Source organism: Chiloscyllium plagiosum, unplaced genomic scaffold (genome assembly GCF_037043375.1).
Source record: "Chiloscyllium plagiosum isolate Xiang-an unplaced genomic scaffold, Cpla_swu_hap1 HiC_scaffold_7, whole genome shotgun sequence".
Taxonomy (NCBI): Eukaryota; Metazoa; Chordata; class Chondrichthyes; order Orectolobiformes; family Hemiscylliidae; genus Chiloscyllium; species Chiloscyllium plagiosum.
Window position 1 is genome coordinate 8,067,803 of NW_028270145.1, and position 19,793 is coordinate 8,087,595.

The 19,793-nt window shown below is 42.3% G+C and overlaps 1 protein-coding gene across 2 annotated transcripts in view; it reads right to left on the reverse strand.

The window, feature by feature from the left end:
- The window catches only part of LOC122551279 (protein boule-like), a 161,006-nt gene that overhangs the window by 113,656 nt on the left and 27,557 nt on the right, over positions 1–19,793 (reverse strand). For both annotated transcript variants that reach the window (XM_043692928.2, XM_087988692.1), the window contains exon 4: positions 518–572. In XM_043692928.2, the coding sequence (XP_043548863.1) occupies positions 518–572 (55 nt within the window). The remainder of the gene's footprint in view (positions 1–517; positions 573–19,793) is intronic.

A 19,793-nucleotide genomic window follows, 5' to 3' on the forward strand; every position in this document is an offset into this window, starting at 1 on the left:
AATGGGACTAATATAGTTTGGTACAAAAACAGAAAATGCTGGAGAAACTCAGCAGGTTTAGCAATATCTGTGGACAGTAAACAGAGTTAACATTTCAGGTCCATTAATCTATCTTAAGAATGGTTCTGAAGGTTAATTTCAATAAAGTACCAAGAAGCACCTCAACCACCTCCTCATTTGCATGAATTTATCACTATCTATTTTGGCAAAGTATTCAATCACTATCTTTGCTTCCTTACATAAAGACACTACTTCTCCACTTATGTTAAGGCTTTATTTTTGGGAAATATTGGGAAAGGAAAAGTGAGTGAAAACACACTTGATCTAGAAAAATAAAATTATGTACAAATGAAGTAATTAATTGTTTTACATCGCTTAAAGATATTTGTAGAAAGACACTCCTGCTCTCCTAGTGAAGTTTTATTAAGACAAAACTGGAATTTGTAGATAACAATTAAACAAAGACAGCAATCTTAACATAAAGAGATTTTGTAAATTGAAAATTTTGGCTCCTCACCTCCTGTAAGATCTTTTGAGCATCTTCCTGGGTTTCAAAGGTAATAAACCCATACCTAAAAGAAAGTATGGACAGAAAAGTTACCACATACAGAGAAATTAAAATTTAGTGAGAGTAAAACATACACATGGGTTAGAAAAGATCATATTGATGTGACAGTGATGCAAAACATTTTAATTATTTACAAAGTTAAAATTATGAATAGGAAGAGGTTAGAGGGATATGGGCCGGGTGCAGGCAGGTAGGACTAGACTAGGTTGGGATATCTGGTTGGCATGGACACGTTGGACCAAACGAGTCTGTTTCCATGCTGTACATCTCCATGACTCTAAGCCACATTCTCAAGATAACTTAAGTTTTATAAAAATGGTAACATCTCAGCTCAGACAATGTATTAAAGATGTGAGATTAGAGTCTGTCTATATCCCAATCTTGAGTCAGACTGGTTCCATTTCCAAACTAGAAATTTATAAAATAATATATGGATTGACTGCCTGCAAGTTGTGTGTTTTTTGAGCGAAAATAGAATATATCTGCAAATACAATTCTGCAAATGCAAATTCACCCCATAGACGTGTGTGTGTGCGCGCATGCGCACGCATGTGAGGGAGCAAGAGATAAAGCGAGCCAGAGAGAGATAGTGTGAGTGTATGCATGTGAGTGTGTGTAAATGTGTGTTGCGCGTGTGCGTGCTTGGTAGTGTGCGCGTGCGTGACAGAGTATAAGCCTTTGAGAGGGTTTGTGCATAGGTTTGAGTGTGGGGGCTGTACGTGTGCATCTGAGGGAGTGTGTGCATATGAGAAAGGGTCTGCGTGAGTGTGAATATATAAGAGCGTGTGTATGTGTGTGTGAACTGTATAGTGCAGTGGGGTCACCTGTAGAGTGACATGAACCCAAGATCCTGGTTGAGGCCATCCTCATGGGTAAAGAAATTAGCTAGCAGCCTTTGCTCAGCCACTCTGCATTATTGCATATCCCAAAGTCTGCCTTGGAGGATCCGAGACCAAATGGCCCTGACCGCTGAAGTGTTCCCTGACTGGGAGGGAATATCCCTATCTGGCGTTTGTTGCATGGGGTCCATTCATCCGTTGTCATAGTGTCTGCTCGATCTCGCCAATATACCATGCCTCAGGGCACCCTTGACTGCAACGTATGAGATTGACAATGTTGGCCAAGTCATATGAGTATCCGCCGTGTACATGGTGCTGGCATCCCCAAGTGTAATGGTGGTATCCATGTCGACACTCTGATATGTCTTGCAGTGGTTGCCATGACAGGGTGGCATGATGTGATGGTCGATGTTGTCCTGAAGGCTGGGCAGTTTGCTGTGAACAATGGCCTGTTTATGATTTGGCAGTTGTTTAAAGGCGAGAAGTGGAGGTGTAGGCAAGGTGCTCATCCTCACTGATAATGTGTTGCAGGCTGCAAAGAACATGGCGTAGTTTCTCCGCTCTCAGGAAGTACTGGGTAATGAAAGGTACCATCCATGTCGCACTACAGGTAACCCCACTACACTATACACTCTCTCACACACAGACAAGCACACATATACACACTCTACATAATCACAGAGTCACGCAGACCCTCTCTCACACACATGTTCTCTCTCAGACACACACACATATCCCCCCCAACAGTCACACCCATGCACACACCATCTCACAGGCTTATACTGTCATCTCACAGGCTTATACTCTGTCACATTCACGTACACACTCTACTAAGTATGCACACACGCAAACACACACTCTCTCATGCACGCACGCGCACGCGCGCACACACACACACACACACAGACACTCTTCATCACGTGCACTCTCATACAAACTCTCTACCTCTCTCGCTCCCTCACATGCACACACACATATAGGTCCCAGAGTGATAGAGATGTACAGCACGGAAACAGACCCTTTGGTCCAACTCGTCCATGCCAACCAGACATTCCAACCCAATCTCGTTCCATTTGCCAGTGCACATTATCCCTCTAAAGCCTTCCTATTCATATATCCATCCAGATCCGTTTTAAATGTTGCAATTGTGCTAGTATCCACCATTTCCTCTGACAGCCTATTCCACAGATGCACCACCCTCTGTGTGAAAAAGCTGCCCCTGAGGTCTCTTTCATGTCTTTCCCCTCTCACTCTAAACCTATGCCCTCCAGTCCTGGACACCATCACCCCAGGGAAAAGACTTTGTCTATTTATCCTATCCATGCCCCGCATGACTTTATAAATCTCTATAAGATCACCCCTCAGCCTCCGATGCTCCAGGGAAAACAACCCCAGCCTATTCAATCTCTCCCTATAGCTCAAATCCTCCAACCCTGGCAACATCCTAGTAAATCTTTTCTCAACCCTTTCAAATTTCACAACATCCTTCTGATAGGAAGGAAACCAGAACTGCATGCAATATTCGAAAGTGGCCTAACCAATGTCCTCTACAGTCACAACATGACCTCCCAACTCCAGTAATCAATACTCTGACCAATAAAGGAAAGCATGTCAAACGTTTTCGTTACTATCCTATCTACCTCGACTCCACTTTCAAGGAGCTATGAACCTGCATTCCAAAGTCTCTTTGTTCAGCAACACTCCCTAGGACCTTACCATTAAGTGCATAAGTCCTGCTAAGATTTGCTTTCCCAAAAAGAAGCATCTTGCATTTATCTAATATAAACTCCATCTGCCACTCCTCAGCCTAATGGCCGATCTGATCAAGATCCTGTTGTGATCTGAGGTAACCTTCTTCGCTGTCCACTACACCTCCAATTTTGGTATCATCTGCAAACTTACTAACTGTATCTCTTATGCTCACATCTAAATCAGATTAGATTACTTACAGTGTGAAAACAGGCCCTTCGGCCCAACAGGTTCGCACCGCCCCGCCGAAGCGCAACCCACCCATACCCCTACATTTACCCCTTACTTAACACTACGGGCAATTTAGCATGGTCAATTCACCTGACATGCACATCTTTGGACTGTGGGAGGAAACCGGAGCACCCGGAGGAAACCCACGCAGACACGGGGAGAACGTGCAAACTCCACACAGTCAGTCACCTGAGGTGGGAATTGAACCCGGGTCTCTGGCGCTGTGAGGCAGCAGCACTAACCACTGTGCCGCAAATCATTTATATAAAAGACATAAAGTAGTAGACCCAGCACCAATCATTGTGGCACTCCACTGGTCACAGGCCTCCAGTCTGAAAAACAACCGTCCTCCACCACCACCCTCTGTCTTCTACCTTTGAGCCAGTTCTGTATCCAAATGGTTAGTTCTCCCTGTAATCCATGAGATCTAACCTTGCGAACCAGACTCCAAAGGGAAACATTGTCGAACGTCTTACAGATCACGTCTACCACTCTACCCTCATCAATCCTTTGTTACTTCTTTAAAAATCTCAATCAAGTTTGTTAGACATGATTTCCCATGCATAAAGCTATGCTGACTATCCCAAATCAGTCCTTGCCTTTCCAAATACATCTACCTCCTGTCCCTCAGGATTCCCTCCAACAACCTGCCCACCACTGATGTCTGGCTCACCGGTCTATAGTTTCCTGCCTTGTCCTTACCACCTTTCGTAAATAGTAGCAGCACGTTAGCCAACCTCTAGTCTTCCAACATCTTATCTGTGACTATAGATGACATAAATATCTCAGTAAGAGGCCCAGCAATCACTTCCGTAGCTTCCCACAGTTCTAGGGTACACCTGATCAGGTCCTGGGGATTTATCCACTTTCATGTGTTTCAAGACATTCTGGACTTCCTTGTCTTTAATTTGGACACTTTTCAAGATGTCACCATCTATTTCCCTACATTCTATATCTTCCATGTCCTTTTCCACAGTAAATACTGATGCAATATACTCGTTTAATATCCCCCCCCATCTCCTGCAGCTTCTCACATAGAGCTTTAAGGGGCCCTATTCTCTCCCTGGTTACCCTTTGTCCTTAATGTATTTGTAAAAACCCTTTGGATTCTCCTTAACTCTTATTTGCCAAAGCAATCTCATGTCCCCTTTTGCCCTCCTGATTTCCCTCTTAAGTATACTCCTACTGTCTTTATACTCTTCTCAGGATTCACTTGATCTATCCTATCTATACCTGACATATGCTTCCTTCTTTTTCTTAACCAAAACCTCAATTTCTCTTGCCATCCAGCATTCCCTGCATCTACCAGGCTTTCCTTTCACCCTGACAGGAATATACTGTCTCCGGACTCTCGTTATCTCACTTCTGAAGGCTTCTAATTTTTCAGCCATCCCTTTATCTTCAAACATCTGTCCCCAGCCAGCTTTTCAAAGTTCTTACCGTCAAAATTGGCTTTCCCCCAAGTTAGAACTTCAACTTTCAGATCTGGTCTATCCTTTTCCATCACTATTTTAAAACTAATAAAATTATGGTCGCTGGCCCCAAAGTGCTCTCCCACTGACAACTCAGTCACCTGCCCTGCCTAAACACGACTTTAATACTATGGCAGTCCCAGTCTATGTTTGGAAAGTTAAAATTCCCTACCATAACCACCCTATTATTCTTACAGATAACTGACATCTCCTTACAAATTTGATTCTCAATTTCCCTCTGACTATTAGGGGGTCTATAATACAATCCCAATAAGGTGATCATCGCTTTCTTATTTCTCAGTTCCACCCAAGTAACTTTCCTGGATATATTTCCGGGAGTACCCTCCCTCAGTACAGCTGTAATGCTATCCCTTAACAAAACCACCATTCCCCCATCTTTTGCCTCCCTTTCTGTCGTTCTTGTTGCATTTGTATCTTGGAACATTAGCTGCCAGTCCTATTCATCCTTGAGCCACATTTCTGTAATTGCTATGATATTCCAATCCCATGTTCCTAACCATGCCCTGAGTTCATCTGCCTTCCCTATTAGGTCTCTTGCATTGAAATAAATGCAGTTTAATTCATCAGTCCTACCTTGTTCTCTACTTTGTCCCTGCCTGCCTCAACTGTTTGGCTCACTTCTTTTCTCAACCATACCAGTCTCAGATTGATCTCTTTCCTCACTATCTCCCTGGGTTCCCCACTGCCCTCACCTTACTAGTTTAAATCCTCCTGAGCAGCTCTAGCAAATCTCCCTGCCAGTATATTAGTCCCCTTCCAATTCAGGTCTATGGGGTGAATTTGTATTTACTGAATTGTATTTGCAGATAAATTCTATTTTTGCTCAAAAAGCACACAACCTGCAGGCAGACAATCCATATAACATTTTATAAATTCCTACTTTGGAAATGGAACCATTCTGACTCAAGATTGGGATACAGACAGACTCTAACCTCACACCTTCAATACATTGTCTGAGCTGAGATGTCATCTTTTTTTATAAAACCTTAAGTTATCTCGAGAATGTGACTTAAAGGAAGTTCTGGGATTTACATATTGATGAATCAAATCTGCAACCCATTCTAAAAGATGAAAGACTTCCAGCAATCTAGATTTGTTCAATATATCCTTTTAACTTCAAGACACCGTGATCTTTTGCTATAAATTCTGTGTCTTATGATCCTGCCCCACTCGGTACCTGATGGAGCAGCACTCTGAAAGCCAGTACTTCCAAATGAACCTGTTGGAACTTTAACCTGTTTTTGGGTGATTTTTAAATTCATTAATTACGTAATTTCAATAATCCTGGCCAATATTCTGCCATGAAGCATTGAAAAAGCACTTGAGACAGCCAGTTAAAAAGTTGACATGATCATAGAGTCATACAGCATGGAAACAGACCCTTCAGTCCAACAGTCCACGCTGACCATGTTCCCAAACTAAACTTGTCGCACTTGCCTGTGCTTGGCCCATATATCTGCAAACCTTTCCTATTCATGTACTTATCCAAATATCTTTTAAATGTCATAACTGTGCCGGCATCCACCATTTTCTCTGGCAGTTCATTCCACACATGAGCCACTCTCTGTGTAGAAAAGTTGCCCTCATATACCTATTAAATCTTTTTCCTCTCACCTTAAAAATATGACCCCTAGTTTTGAACTCCACAACTCTAGGTAAAAGACCCTTACTATTCACCTTTTCTATAGCCTTCATGATTTTACAAACCTGAATAAGGTCACCCTAAACCTCCTCTGCTTCAGAGAAAAAAGTGACAAAGTTTTCAGTCTATTTTTATATCTCAAACTTTCCGTTCCCAGAAACATTCTGATAAATCTTTTCTGAATGCTCTCCAGCTTAATAATATCCTTCCTATAATAGGGAAACCAGAACAGCAACCAATACTCCAGAAGAGACCTCACCAACATCCTGTCCAACCTCAACATGACACCACTATTCCATCTGTGGCTTATTTGAATCAGACCTAATTTTTTTGACAACATCTCTAGCTAACACCCTTGAGTATACCATGGTCACCAAACTAAGGTTTATGCCATGATTTTACTACAGGGCAGGGCAACAAAGCAAGCCCAAAGTTGATTTCAGCCTGACTGATAATTACATGCCATGCAGTTGGCATTATTTTGAATTACACGATAGCTGCCTTACCAACTAAGTGGCTCCTCCTTATCGTATGATGAAAAATAAAATTAAAAAATGAGCAAACAAGCTCAAAGACATAAGTGAGTTTTGTATTTACCTGAAGCACTATAAAATTATGTTTTCTGTGAATTGTATAAACTGATTTCCAATTATTGAGTACGGGTGACAAAATCTGTCTTTTAACTTTCTGAGCATTTTAATTGCAACATAATTCAAAATGTTTTGATACCAAGATTACAACCCCCTCCAAAAAATTACTCTTAACTCTGCATGATGTCGGCACCTCCTACTTACTCACTTGGAACACATCACTATTTTTCCTCCCCCACTGCTAACCACTGTGCCAGCCCAGTTTAATCACTTGCCTTGTCATATTCCAAAGAAAATCATTCCAAAATAGGTTGGAATGAGCCAAGACAGGGAGCTGGGTAAAGCCATTTGTATATGCACTCCCCTCAAGGAGAGAATCCTTCCCTAATGGCAGAGGACCTTAGTCACTCATGTGGTGATGCAGAGACTTCCATGCCCTTGTCTTAAGTGAGATCAATTGTCATGTACCATGCTGCTCTTCCATTACTGTCAATGTATTCTTAAAATGCTCAAGCTTCAAACCCACTTCACAACTCTTTATCTCGTCTGCAGGAGACACTGGTGCCTGCAGCATGGTAGCTGCCATGAAGTAACCAGCCCCTTAAAATATCATTTCCTCCTCCACTGCTTGAGGAAGAAGCCACAGATCTTTCAGAGGAAGCACCAGCAAGGTTTCTCCCTTCAACCTCCACCAACTCAGATACTGACAACTCAGCTGAAGTGGATATCACCTTCTGGTGAGCACATCACTGCCACAACTCCTTCCTGGCCAAGGATGAAACACCCGAGATCCTTCGCAACCGGAGGGATGTTGGAAATCAGGCAGGAAAGGATCCCTCAGTGTTTGTGATGATAACACACGAAAATATACAAGCAAACAAGAACAACAGGCAGGTTTGTCAGATAACTGAGTCGAACATTGGAAGAGTCAACCAATACCATCTCTGGTGTCACCTCGAGCATATAAGCCTCTGAATATGTTTACAGGCAGACTGCTTGCTGTCTTGAACACCCAGGTTGAGCACATTCCATCTTCAATCTGCACTGTATCACTAGTCACGAGCACTCAACACCAACAGCAAAGCAACAAGGGGACGAGGGAACTTTACCATACTCCAAGTCTCCTTCCTCACAATGAGAGGTTGGTGCCAGGCAGCAGCAACCAGAGAGAAACCACTTACAAGATCCCAAAAGGTCTACTTGAAGGCCATTCCAGAGGTGCACAGCCCTCCAACTCCAGCCTGCTCATAATCCTCACTCGTTGCGAGTTCAAACTGAGGAATGTGAACTTGCATCTATGCAAGTGCCCTCAACATGTCAAGGCCCCTTAGCCACAAAGACTCTGGGGTTGCCCATTCAAAAACTCAAAGACAAATAGCCTGCACTGTAGGACAGTCTCCATGTACTCCAGAATCCTTAAGTGCAGCTAGACGTAATGGGATGAAGGAGGAAGACCTTCTGAGGGCAAATCGGTGGCATGGGAGAATCTTCATTACATTATTACATTTGTAATTATATGTTAATTTTGTCATCAGCTCTTATGAGTGATCGTCATTTTAATTGCATCTATAAAGAATGGACTTAGAGAAAGAAGTGAGTCATCTTTAGCACTATACAATATTCTAACTCTGTCCAAATGACAACTTTCCTTTTCATTGCCTTTATACTACCATGAATCTTTGTCATGATTGAATGAGAGAATGTACGATGCTGTGAAGACTTCCATAAGTTTGTAATGTTAACTTTTATTAAATAACTGTAATAGCATAAAAATATCAAAGCAGTAAGATACACATTAAGATGCTTTCCTCTTTGGCCTCAAAATATTGACAGTTATAAAAAATAAATTCATGCAATTCCTTTCTCTTGGAAGAGATTCACAAAGAAATTCTGTTGCATGCCTTTGGCTAACATTGCTTCAGCTGTAGAATACTGAAGGTGCTGTTTGTTCTGAAGAACATCCTCATTGTCTTCATATAATGCTGAAGCTTTCAGAATTTCATTGACCATCATACAGGTTTGGTGTTCTCTCCAGCTATTTGGAGCAAACAATCCAAGGATTACTTTATCTGAAAGGTACTGCAACGAGCTCCCAACATAACCTGCATGGGAATTTGATGCGGAGAAGACATCTTGTGGTGCACAGCTCCAGTGGAAGAAGGTGTTGCACTCCAGATATGCTCGGCATCATGACATGAATGATCCATTGACCAGAAACTCTAAATAGAATATACAAACTCCACCCATCACTCAACTTCTTGACATTCCACGGAAAAAATCTTCACCAAATCATGAGAGCACCTATGGCTGGGAACTCCACTTTAGGAGACTGTTCCGTATCCAATGAAGTTGATGATAGTCCTGGTCGTTCAAATAGAAGTTTCTTATCCACTTTTGTGGAAATTCTTAGTGAAGCACATAGAGACAACCACCAATTCTGTGGCTGGATCCATTTGAGACAGTTCCAATGAGCCTAGTGGGCAATACCAGAAACAAAGCAACCCCTCAGTTACATGATTATTCAGCAGTTGCAGCACACGCAAACAACGTTTGAACAGTGTACTGAGAATATTGGATCATGCAGGCCTCCGATAAGGAGGATAATGAAATGCTTCTACATGAACCTTGCATATTGGTGAACTGAATCAGAGAGATATGTGCTCTCAAACTTTCTGACACAAGTACAGTAAGGGATCATATGTCTGGAAGCAATAATGAAAACCTCTCCCACCATCCTGAACTAACCTAATACCCAAATAAGGCAGCAATCCATATATAGATGCTTTAAACTACAATATACCTTGTGCAGGATATGCAGCTATGGAAAGGTCCTTGCAACTTTTGCAACCAACATAAATCCTTATAGCTCGCTTGACATTATTTAAGCTACACAGCCATTTGTAGGATTAATGAGTCATGTTGAACGTTATGGTCAAGAACGCTTGTGGCCAGGATTTTTAGTCAACATAGTATGTCAGTATAAGAGGTTCACATACAGAGTTATGTGATAACGGATACCTTTCATCTAAACTTGACTGTGTCCGTTTAATGCTATTCAACTTGAAAGGGCCTCACAATGCAAAAATAGAATCCGCTCCCTCAGGGTGAAAAGAAAGATTACTCCACTCACCCTATGAGTGCACATATCTGTTGTGAGGATGGCCGTTACCCTCAGTAATAAGTATACCTTTTGGATTCTGCTGGTGGGGATGGCTTACCAGGGGAAAGCCATAGTTGTCAGGTCTCTGGCACTGAGCCTGGCACTGAGGCTCAGAAGTGAAGGGGGAGAATAGAAAAGTGCTAGTGATAGGGGACTCAATAGTTAGACGGATTGACAGGACATTTTGTGATTAGGAACGGGACTCCCAGAAGGTATGTTGCCTCCTCGGTGCCAGGATCCGGAATGTCGCCGATCGGGTTTATAGGATTCTGAAGAGGGAGGGTGAGCAGCCAGAAATCGTGGTACATATTGGTATCAATGATATAGCCAGGAAAGGGACTGACGATCTGAAAGGTGACTACAGAGAGCTAGGTTGGAAGCTGAAGAGCAGGACGAGTAGTGTTCTCAGGTTTGCTACCGGTGCCACAATAGTGAGGTGAGGAACAGGCAGCGAGTACAGCTGATGCAGAAGGCAGGGCTTTAGATATTTAGACCATTGGGATGCCTTCTGGGGAAGGTGGGACATGTACATGAAGGACGGGTTGCACCTGAATTGGAGGGGCACAAATGTCCTGGGTGGGAGATTTGCTTGTGTGGTTTGGGAGGGTTTAAACTAGTTTGGCTGGGGCTGGGGGGTGGGAACCAGACTATATATCTGAGAGCGAGGTAGTTTGACATGGGGCGGTGACAGGATATAGTGAATCTACCAGGAAGGTTATTCATGTGATGCAAAAAAAGGATCGGTTAAAGTGTATCTGCTTTAACATAAGGAGTGTCAGAAATAACAGTAATGACCTTAAAGCATGGATCAGTACTTGGACTATGATGCTGTGACCATAACGGAGACGTGGGTTTCACAGGGGCAGGAATGGTTGCTAGGTGTTCCAGGATTTAGAATGTTTAAAAAGAACAGGGAGGGTGGTAAAAGAGGAGGGGATGTAGCATTGCTAATTAGAGAGTACATCATAGCTTCAGAAACGAAGATTGTTGAAGAAGGTTTGTCGACTCAGTCAGTTTGGATGGAAGTCAGGAACAGCAAGGAAGCAGCCACCTCATTGGGGGTTCTCTATAGACCCCTAACAGCAGTAGGGAGATTGAATAACTCATAGGCCAGCAGATTTTGGAAAATTGCAGATGTAGCAGGATTGTTGTTATGGGTGACTTCAACTTTCCCAATACTGACTGGAACCTTCTTAGTGCAGATGGTTTGGATGGAGCTATTTTTGTCAGGAAGGTTTTCTTACTCATTATGGAGACAGGCCGCCAAGGGGAGAGGTCATTTTGGATTTGGTGCTCGGCAATGAGCCAGGACAGGTGTCAGATCTCACGGTGGGAGAACACTTTGGTGACAGTGACCACAACTGCCTCACATTTACCATAGCCTTGGAGAGGAAAAGGAGCAGTTACCAAGGGAAGATATTTAATTGGGGAAAAGAAAATTATAACGCTATCAGTCAAGAGTTGGGAAGTACAGATTGGGAGCAATTGTTCCACAGACAGGGCACAACAGATTTGTGGAGACTATTTAAGGAGGAGTTGTTGCGAGTGATGCACAAATTTGTTCCTCTGAGACAGGTAAGAAGCTGTAAGATTAAGGAGCCTTGGGTGACGAGAACAGATGAGCTTCTCGTCAAAAGGAAGAAGGCAGCTTACGTAAGGTGGAGGAAGCAAGGATCTAGTACAGCTTTAGAGAATTACAAGCTTACTAGAAAGGAACTCAGAAATGGACTGAGGAGAGCCGGGGGGGTTGCTTGGCAGAAAGGATTAGGGAGAACCCAAAGGCATTTTACTCATACGTGAGGAATACGAGAATGATCAGGAAGGTAGGGCCGGTCAGGGATAGCGTAGGGAGTTTATGCGTAGAGTCTGAGCAGATAGGGGAAGTCCTAAATGAGTTTATTGCTTCGGTTTTCACTTAGGAAAGGGACATTGTTGTGAATGAGAACTTTGAAGAGCTGAGAAACAGACTTGAACAGATCAAGATTGATGAAGTTGATGTGCTGGAAATTTTGGCAAACATTAAGATTGATATGTCCCCAGGGCCAGACAAAATTTATCCTAGGTTGCTCCAGGAAGTGGGAAAGGAGATTGCTAAGCCGCTGGCGAAGATCTTTGCTTCCTCACTCTCCACGGGAGTCGTACTGGAGGATTGGAGAGAATTGAATGTTGTTCCTCTTTTCAAGAAGGGGAATAGGGAAATCCCTGACAATTACAGACCAGTCAGTCATACATCTGTGGTCAGCAAGGTTTTGGAAAAAATTCTGAGGGACAGAATTTATGACTATTTGGAAAAGCATAACGCGATTAAAGGCAGTCAGCGTGGCTTTGAGACGGGCAGGTCATGCCTCACAAATCTTATTGAGTTCCTTGAGGAGATGACTAGACTGGTCGACGAAGGTCGAACAGTGAATGTGGTGTATATGGACTTCAGCAAGGCATTTGATAAGGTTCCCCATGGTAGGCTCATTCATAAAGTCAGGAGGTATGGGATAAGGGAGATTTGGCTGTCTGGATTCAGAATTGGTTGACTGACAGAAGGCAGAGAGTGGTTGTAGATATGAAGTATTCTGTTTGGAGGTCAGTGGTGAGTGGTTCCCGCAGGGGTTCCTTGTAGTTTTTACAAATGACTCGAACGAGGAACTTGAGGGGTGGGTTAGTAAATTTGCCCATGACACAAAGGTTGGAGGTGACATCGATAGTACAAAGGACTACTGCAGCGCGACATAGACAGGATGCAGAACTAGGCTGAGAAATGGCAGATGCAGTTCAATCTGGATAAATGTGAAGTGATGCATTTTGGAAGGTCGAACTTAAATGCTGAATATAGGATTAAAGACAGGATTGTGGAGGAACAGAGGGACCTTGGTGTTCAAATGCATAGATCCCTCAAAGTTACCACCCAAGTTGTTGTTAAGAAAGCATATGGTGTTTTGGCTTTCATTAACAGGGGGATCAAGTTAAAGAGCCGCGAGGTTTTACTGCAGCTCTACAAGACCTTAGTGAGACCACACACTTGGAATATTGTGTCCAGTTCTGGTCATCCTATTATAGGAAAGATATGGAGGCTTTGGAGAGGGTGCAAAGAAGGTTTATCAGGATGCTGCCTGGACTGGAGGGCTTGTCTTACGAAGAGAGGTTGAATAAGCTCGGACTTTTTTGTCTGGAGAGAAAAAGGAAGAGAGGTGACCTGATCGATGTATACAAGGTGATAAGAGGCATGGTTAGAGTCAATTGCCAGAGATTTGTCCCCAGGGTAGGACTGACTGGCACAAGGGGTCATAGTTTTAAGATATTAGGAGCAAAGTATAGAGGAGACGTCAGAGGTAGGCTCTTTATGCAGAGAATTGTGAATGCATGGAATGCGTTGCCAACTGTGGTGGTGGAAGCAGACTCATTAGTGATATTTAAGCGACTGTTAGACATGCACAGGGGAAGTAGTGAATTGAGGAGTGCGTAGGTTAGGTTATTTTATTTTAGATTAGGAATAATCCTTGGCACGTCATGAACCGAAGGGCCTGTTCTGTGCTGTACTTTTCTACGTTCTATGAAACACAGCACATCATAAAGCGAATTGCAGGTTCAGCCTCGCAAGCTAAGTGACCCTCAAAACTTTCCACTTCTTTTTCCCTTGCCCTTCCTGTCAACTCTGCTTTTTCCCAAGGTCCTATTGATTCTTAGTTAACTGCTCGTTTCCCGCTTTATCACAAGACCTGGCATATAGCTTTAGCTATGTCAAAGCATGGACATACACCGTCATCCTATCAGAGAATGTGATGGTGTTCATCCATTTTCTAATGACCCTACCACACAACTGACCCCTTAATTTCCTCCCTTGACTTTCAATAAACAGACCCTTTAGACTAACTGTGACCTACCCTAATGACAAAGAAAGGCAACCGTGTTCAATGTAGCTCGATGCTGACTCACTTCTAATCCTGGACTGGTTGCACTGAACCTGCAGGGTGGAGTATGGCACACTGCCCAGACTATGATAACAGGACCACCTGACTGTATCAGCACAAGTGCCTAAGTGACTATGTTCAAGTCCCTGGTCTGACAATGGATGGTGCCTTTGATTTACTGTGTCAATACCCCCTTAATAAAAGCAGCCATTCTTTACTAATTACTATTCCCCTTAGGCTTTCCGTCATAGCCATTTGGTTATAGCACACTGTGTGTAAATACTGCTGAAACATGGTTTATGACATGACATTTTCTTACAACGTGTCTACTCCCTGAACTGATCACTGACAACAACCATGATAAGCTGCCTGGCTTTATGTGCAAAAAGCAAGGCAAGGCAAGGCAAGGCAAAGATTCTGTCAGCATCCAAGGTAGTACAAAGTGCAAAGGCATTGTCAGTGAACAAAGAACCTTTAAGTGTATCCCATTCAAATCTATAAGATGTGTGCCTTGCCCTGTGTACAAACTGGCCTATCAAAAATATTAAAATGCAAGGAGCTGTTCTCCAAGGGCAGTAAAGAAGTGGAGAATAGATTTTAACCAGATCAAAGATGTGACATGTTTAAATGGTGAGGTTGTCACTGACCATGGAGCGCACCCTGAGATATTGGTGTCTGTTGGCCAAGATAGAGGCCAGTATAAGCTAATGGAGAGTTAAAGACATCAGGTACTTGCTTTGAGTTCCATGTCAGGAATTGTCATGATCTAGTTTCCCTCCTCTGTGTGCGACAATAGCAAACTGCAAATAAATAAAGCAAGATAATAATAAGATATTAATGCTTGTGAATAGGCCCCTCACTGCTCACTTGCAAGATTCTCGTCTCACCATTCAAACCTTGGATGGAAAATTGGGACATTTTCCTCTCAATTTTTCAAATCTCACCACATTTGTCTAACTGATTTAACATTACCAACATTGTGACACTGGGAGAATTCTCCCCTCTTCTTGGCCAACTATCTTCAGTTACTTTATCAATTACCTTCCTTTTATCATAAAGGAAGGGTGTGGATGACAGCACAATCATCATGATTCCACAAATATTACAGCAGTCTATGTCCATTTGCAGCAAAAACGTGCACACAATCCAGGCTTGAGCTTGAAGTGGCAAGTACTTTTCACTTCAGACACGTGCCAGACAATGACCACCTCCAAAAAGAGGGAACCTGACCATCAGCCAATGACATTAAATGGGTTTGCATTCTTGGGGATCCTGGTGACCCGACACTACACGGACCAGCCATATTAATACTGTGGCTACAATAACAAATTGAAGGCAAGGCATTCTACTCTGATAAATCACCTCCTGTCCAAGCTTGGGCTGAAAAGTGGCAAGCAACATTTACACTACATAATGACCATCTCTAATAAGAGACAATCTTACCATTGCCCATTGACATTCAATGGTATTACCATCAGTGAATCCCCCATTTTCAACATCCAGGGGGCTTACCATTGACCATATATTGAACTGGACGATCCATATAAATACAGTGGCTACAAAAGCAGGTCAGAGGCTAGGAATACTGTAGTGAGTAACTCATCTCCTGACTCCGCGAAAGCCTGTCTAATTTTTACAAGGTTAGTGTCAGAACTGTAACGGAATACTTTCCACTTGCCTAGATGAGAGCAGCTAAAACAACAATCAAGAGGCCTGACACTACCCAGGACAAAGCAACCCCTTGATGACACCCTATTCACCACATTCAACATTCACTCCCTTCATCACTGATGCCAGAGACAACAGCGTATGCTGTCTACAAGATGTAAAGCAGTAACACACCAAGGGTATTCTGACAGCACCTTCCAAACCCATGGCTTCTACGATTGAAAGCAAAAGGGCAGCATATACATGGGAACATCACCACCTGCAAGTTCGTCTCCAAGCTACGCACAATGCTAACTTGAAACTTCATCACTGGTCAAATTCCTGGAACTCCCTTTCTAACAGCATTATGGGTGTACCAACACCCCAAGGACTGCAGTAGCTCAAGAAGGTAGCTCAACATCAATTTATTCAGGGCAATTAGGGATGGGCAATAATGGTCATGCAATACCATATCTCATGAGAAAATAACAATTAAAATAAACACACATGGCAATTCAATTAATCTCTGACTCATTGATAGGAAATGGATATGACAGTCAGAAGGAGAATCATGTAGCAAATTGGAAAAAAAAGGCATATAAGTAAATTGACCAAATCCCCATCAGCTTGTTAATATTTCTGAGAGGAGCAGAACAGATATGAATTACTGGTTTGTTTGATTCTGTTCAGGGGTTAATCTAAATACATTTGAGAGGTTAGACACTGGCCAAAAAGATGAGATCAGTGTTATACTCACTCTCTGAAATTTCATTTGTCAACTATCATCCTACTGTCAGCTTAATGTGTTCATAGAAAGATCTTCTGAAATGGGAACGTTGAGCAAAATATCTCGACAGCCAATCACCAAAATTACAGATCACAAGGTAACAGTAATTGTTGAGCTTTCTACACAATGCAGAAGTACGAGGGGCTAAAAACAATAAGGCAATAACTTCTTTTGAGATATAATGGAATGATAGTACTTTCTATGAGCTGTGGTAAAATTCAGATGTTTCTTGGTCACTTCAAATCTGTGAAATTATAAGACTTCCAAATGCAAACCCATGGCCTCAATCACCTAATCAGAAGTCACATGACATCAGGATACAGTTCAACAGGTTTATTTGAAATCCTAGAACAGAGGTGGGCAATTAATTCTTCCAAGGGGCCACATGAGAAACCCGAGTTGTGTTGGAGGGCCGAACCAACAATAAGTTGAACATAATTCTGCTCAGTATTAATTTTCTCCCATTGTAAAAAGTACTAAATTATATAGTTTTGCACTGAAACTTATAATCAAAAGAATAAGGGTATTCTGTTTACAATAAAGATATGAAATTGTGAAGTAGGTCAAATATAGAAATAAACAGTAAAAACAATAATTTCAGTATTTCATTTTATTTTTAACATGTTAATCTCACAAACCAATAATGAAAAGTTGTTTCATTATTGTTCAGTATTACAAACAACTCTATACATAAAGCAATAAGTGCTTTTAATTTTTTTCGGTTCATTTTACTTGTTTCGTGAGAAAAATTAAGTCTGTTTTGGGCTTGAACAAGTGCACTGAAATCTGGTTGAATGTCTGAGGTGGATATGTGAAGGACAGCTGAGAGGTGATAATCTGTGACAGATCTGTATTTGGATTTGTTGAACTTCATCACTGAGAATGTCTGTTTGCATATATAGGTAGATCCAAAGAGGACTAGAATCTTATGAGCATGCCTCCTCATGTGTGAAAAGTTCTCTTCTTTGAGGGAAGAGTAAAAATCAAGCAGTGAGACTGACCTAAAGTACTCTGCCAGAAGTGTGTCACACTGCAGGTCAATGAGTTCAAGCTGAACATCATTAGATGCATTCTTCACATTGCATGTAAATGGGGAAAAATCATGTGCATTTCATTCTCAAATGTTTTAAAGTCTTGAAATCGCCTTGAAAATTCACCATGTAGTGCTTCTAATATAGATGAGTACCTGTGGAGGTGCTCAGCTGAAGGTGCGGCTTCCTTCAGTGTTGGCAAGTGGGTGAGAATGTTGTCCTCCATTTGGCTTGAGAGAAACTGCAACTTTCTCATAAAAGCCTTCACCAAGTTGTACATTTCATGCACAAAAAGACCCTTGCACTGCAGTTTCACATTTAGTTCATTCATAAGTGCAGTCACATCAACAGCAAAACCAAGGTCTGCAATCCAGTCTGCATCTGAAAGCCGTGGAATGCCATTCCCTTTCTTCACAGAAATCTTGAATTTCTTCTCTCAGGTCCCATACACTTTTCAGCATTTTGCCCAGGCTGAGCCACTTGACAGCTGTGTGGTAGCCTATGTCACGATGTTCAGTCTCATTTTCCTCCAAAAATGCAACAAACTGCCTGTGATTCAAAGCTCTTGCCCTGATGAAGTTAACTATTTTAGTTACAACATCAACCACATGGTTATTTTTTAACACTGACTTACATAACACTTCCTGATGCTTAATACAATGCAAAAATATCAATTTCTGTTCAGGGTCAATTTCTGTCACTTTATCCTGCATTCTCTTTTCAGAGTCCAACATTTTTTCTCATTACGATTTGGACAACTATCCGTTGTCACACCTGCCAGCCTGCCCCATTTTAGTCCCAACGTGTCCAAACATGCATTTACCTCCCTGTTCAAATCATTACCAGTTGTTGTTCCTTTCACTGACTGCATGGCTGCCAGCTCCTCCGTGATTTTAAAGTCCGTAGTTAACCCACGTATGAAGATGAGTAGCTGGGCTGTGTCACGTACGTTGCAGCTCTCATCCAAAGCCAAGGAAAAAAAGTCAAAGTTGATCGCTTTGTGCTGCAGCTGAAGCTCCAGATTTCTCGTGATGTCCCCAATCCTTCTCGTTACAGTATGTTGGGAGTGGGGCACATTCTCAAATGCCTCCTTTTTCTCTGGGCATGTTAGTTCTGCAGAGTCCAACAAGCACTCCTTAATAAACTCTCCATCAGAAAACAGTTTACTGTTTCTGGTGCATTTGTGGGATATGACATAACTTGTCTTGGCGTGAGCTGACATTTTGAGGGCTAGCCAGCAAGCATCACTTTTAGCTGTTCATGCACGCTCGCACACACATACACGCGCATGTGCGTCCATACACAAATTAAAAAAGCATCCTTTCCAAAACAAAACACAGTTGTATTGTGTGCATGGCGTAAATACGTTTTCATTTATGTTCTAATTTAAGATTGACCTCATGCGGGCCGAACAGGAATGATCAAAGGGCCAGATATGGCTCGCGGGCCGTAAAATGCCCAGGTCTGTCCTAGAAGGACAAAGGCAACAGATACATGAGACCATCACCTGTAAGTTCCCTCCAAGCCTTCGCATGCCTGGACACTATGGGCAACTTAGCATGGTCAATCTACCTAACATGCACATCTTTAGACTGTGGGAGGAAACCAGAGCACCTGGAGGAAACCCATTCAGACAAGTAGAGAATGATTTGTAAACTTGGAAGGACATCACTTTTCCTTCACTGTCGTTAGGTCAAAATCCTAGACTCCCTTTTGAGCAGCATGTTTGGGGCAGCTATCACCTTCTTCAAGGAAGTTGGGGATGGGCAATAAATATAGGTAACACCCACATTTGATGAATGAATAATAATACAAACTCATAGCAATTCAATATATCATTTGTTTTTTCAATTTACAGAATCATAGAATCCTTATTGTGTGAAAGTAGGCCATTCAGCCCATTAAGATCACACCAACCTTTCAAACAGCATTCCACACAGACCCAGCCCCCTACTCTATCCCTATAAACCTGCATTTCCCATGGCTAATCCACTAGCCTTCACATCCCTGGACACTGTGGGCAACTTAGTATGGTCAATCCACCGAACTTGCACATTTTTAGATTGAGGGAGGCAACCAGAGCACCTGGAGGAAACCCATTCAGACAAGGAGAGAATGTTTTGTAAACTTTATCATATATTTAATTTGCCTTCC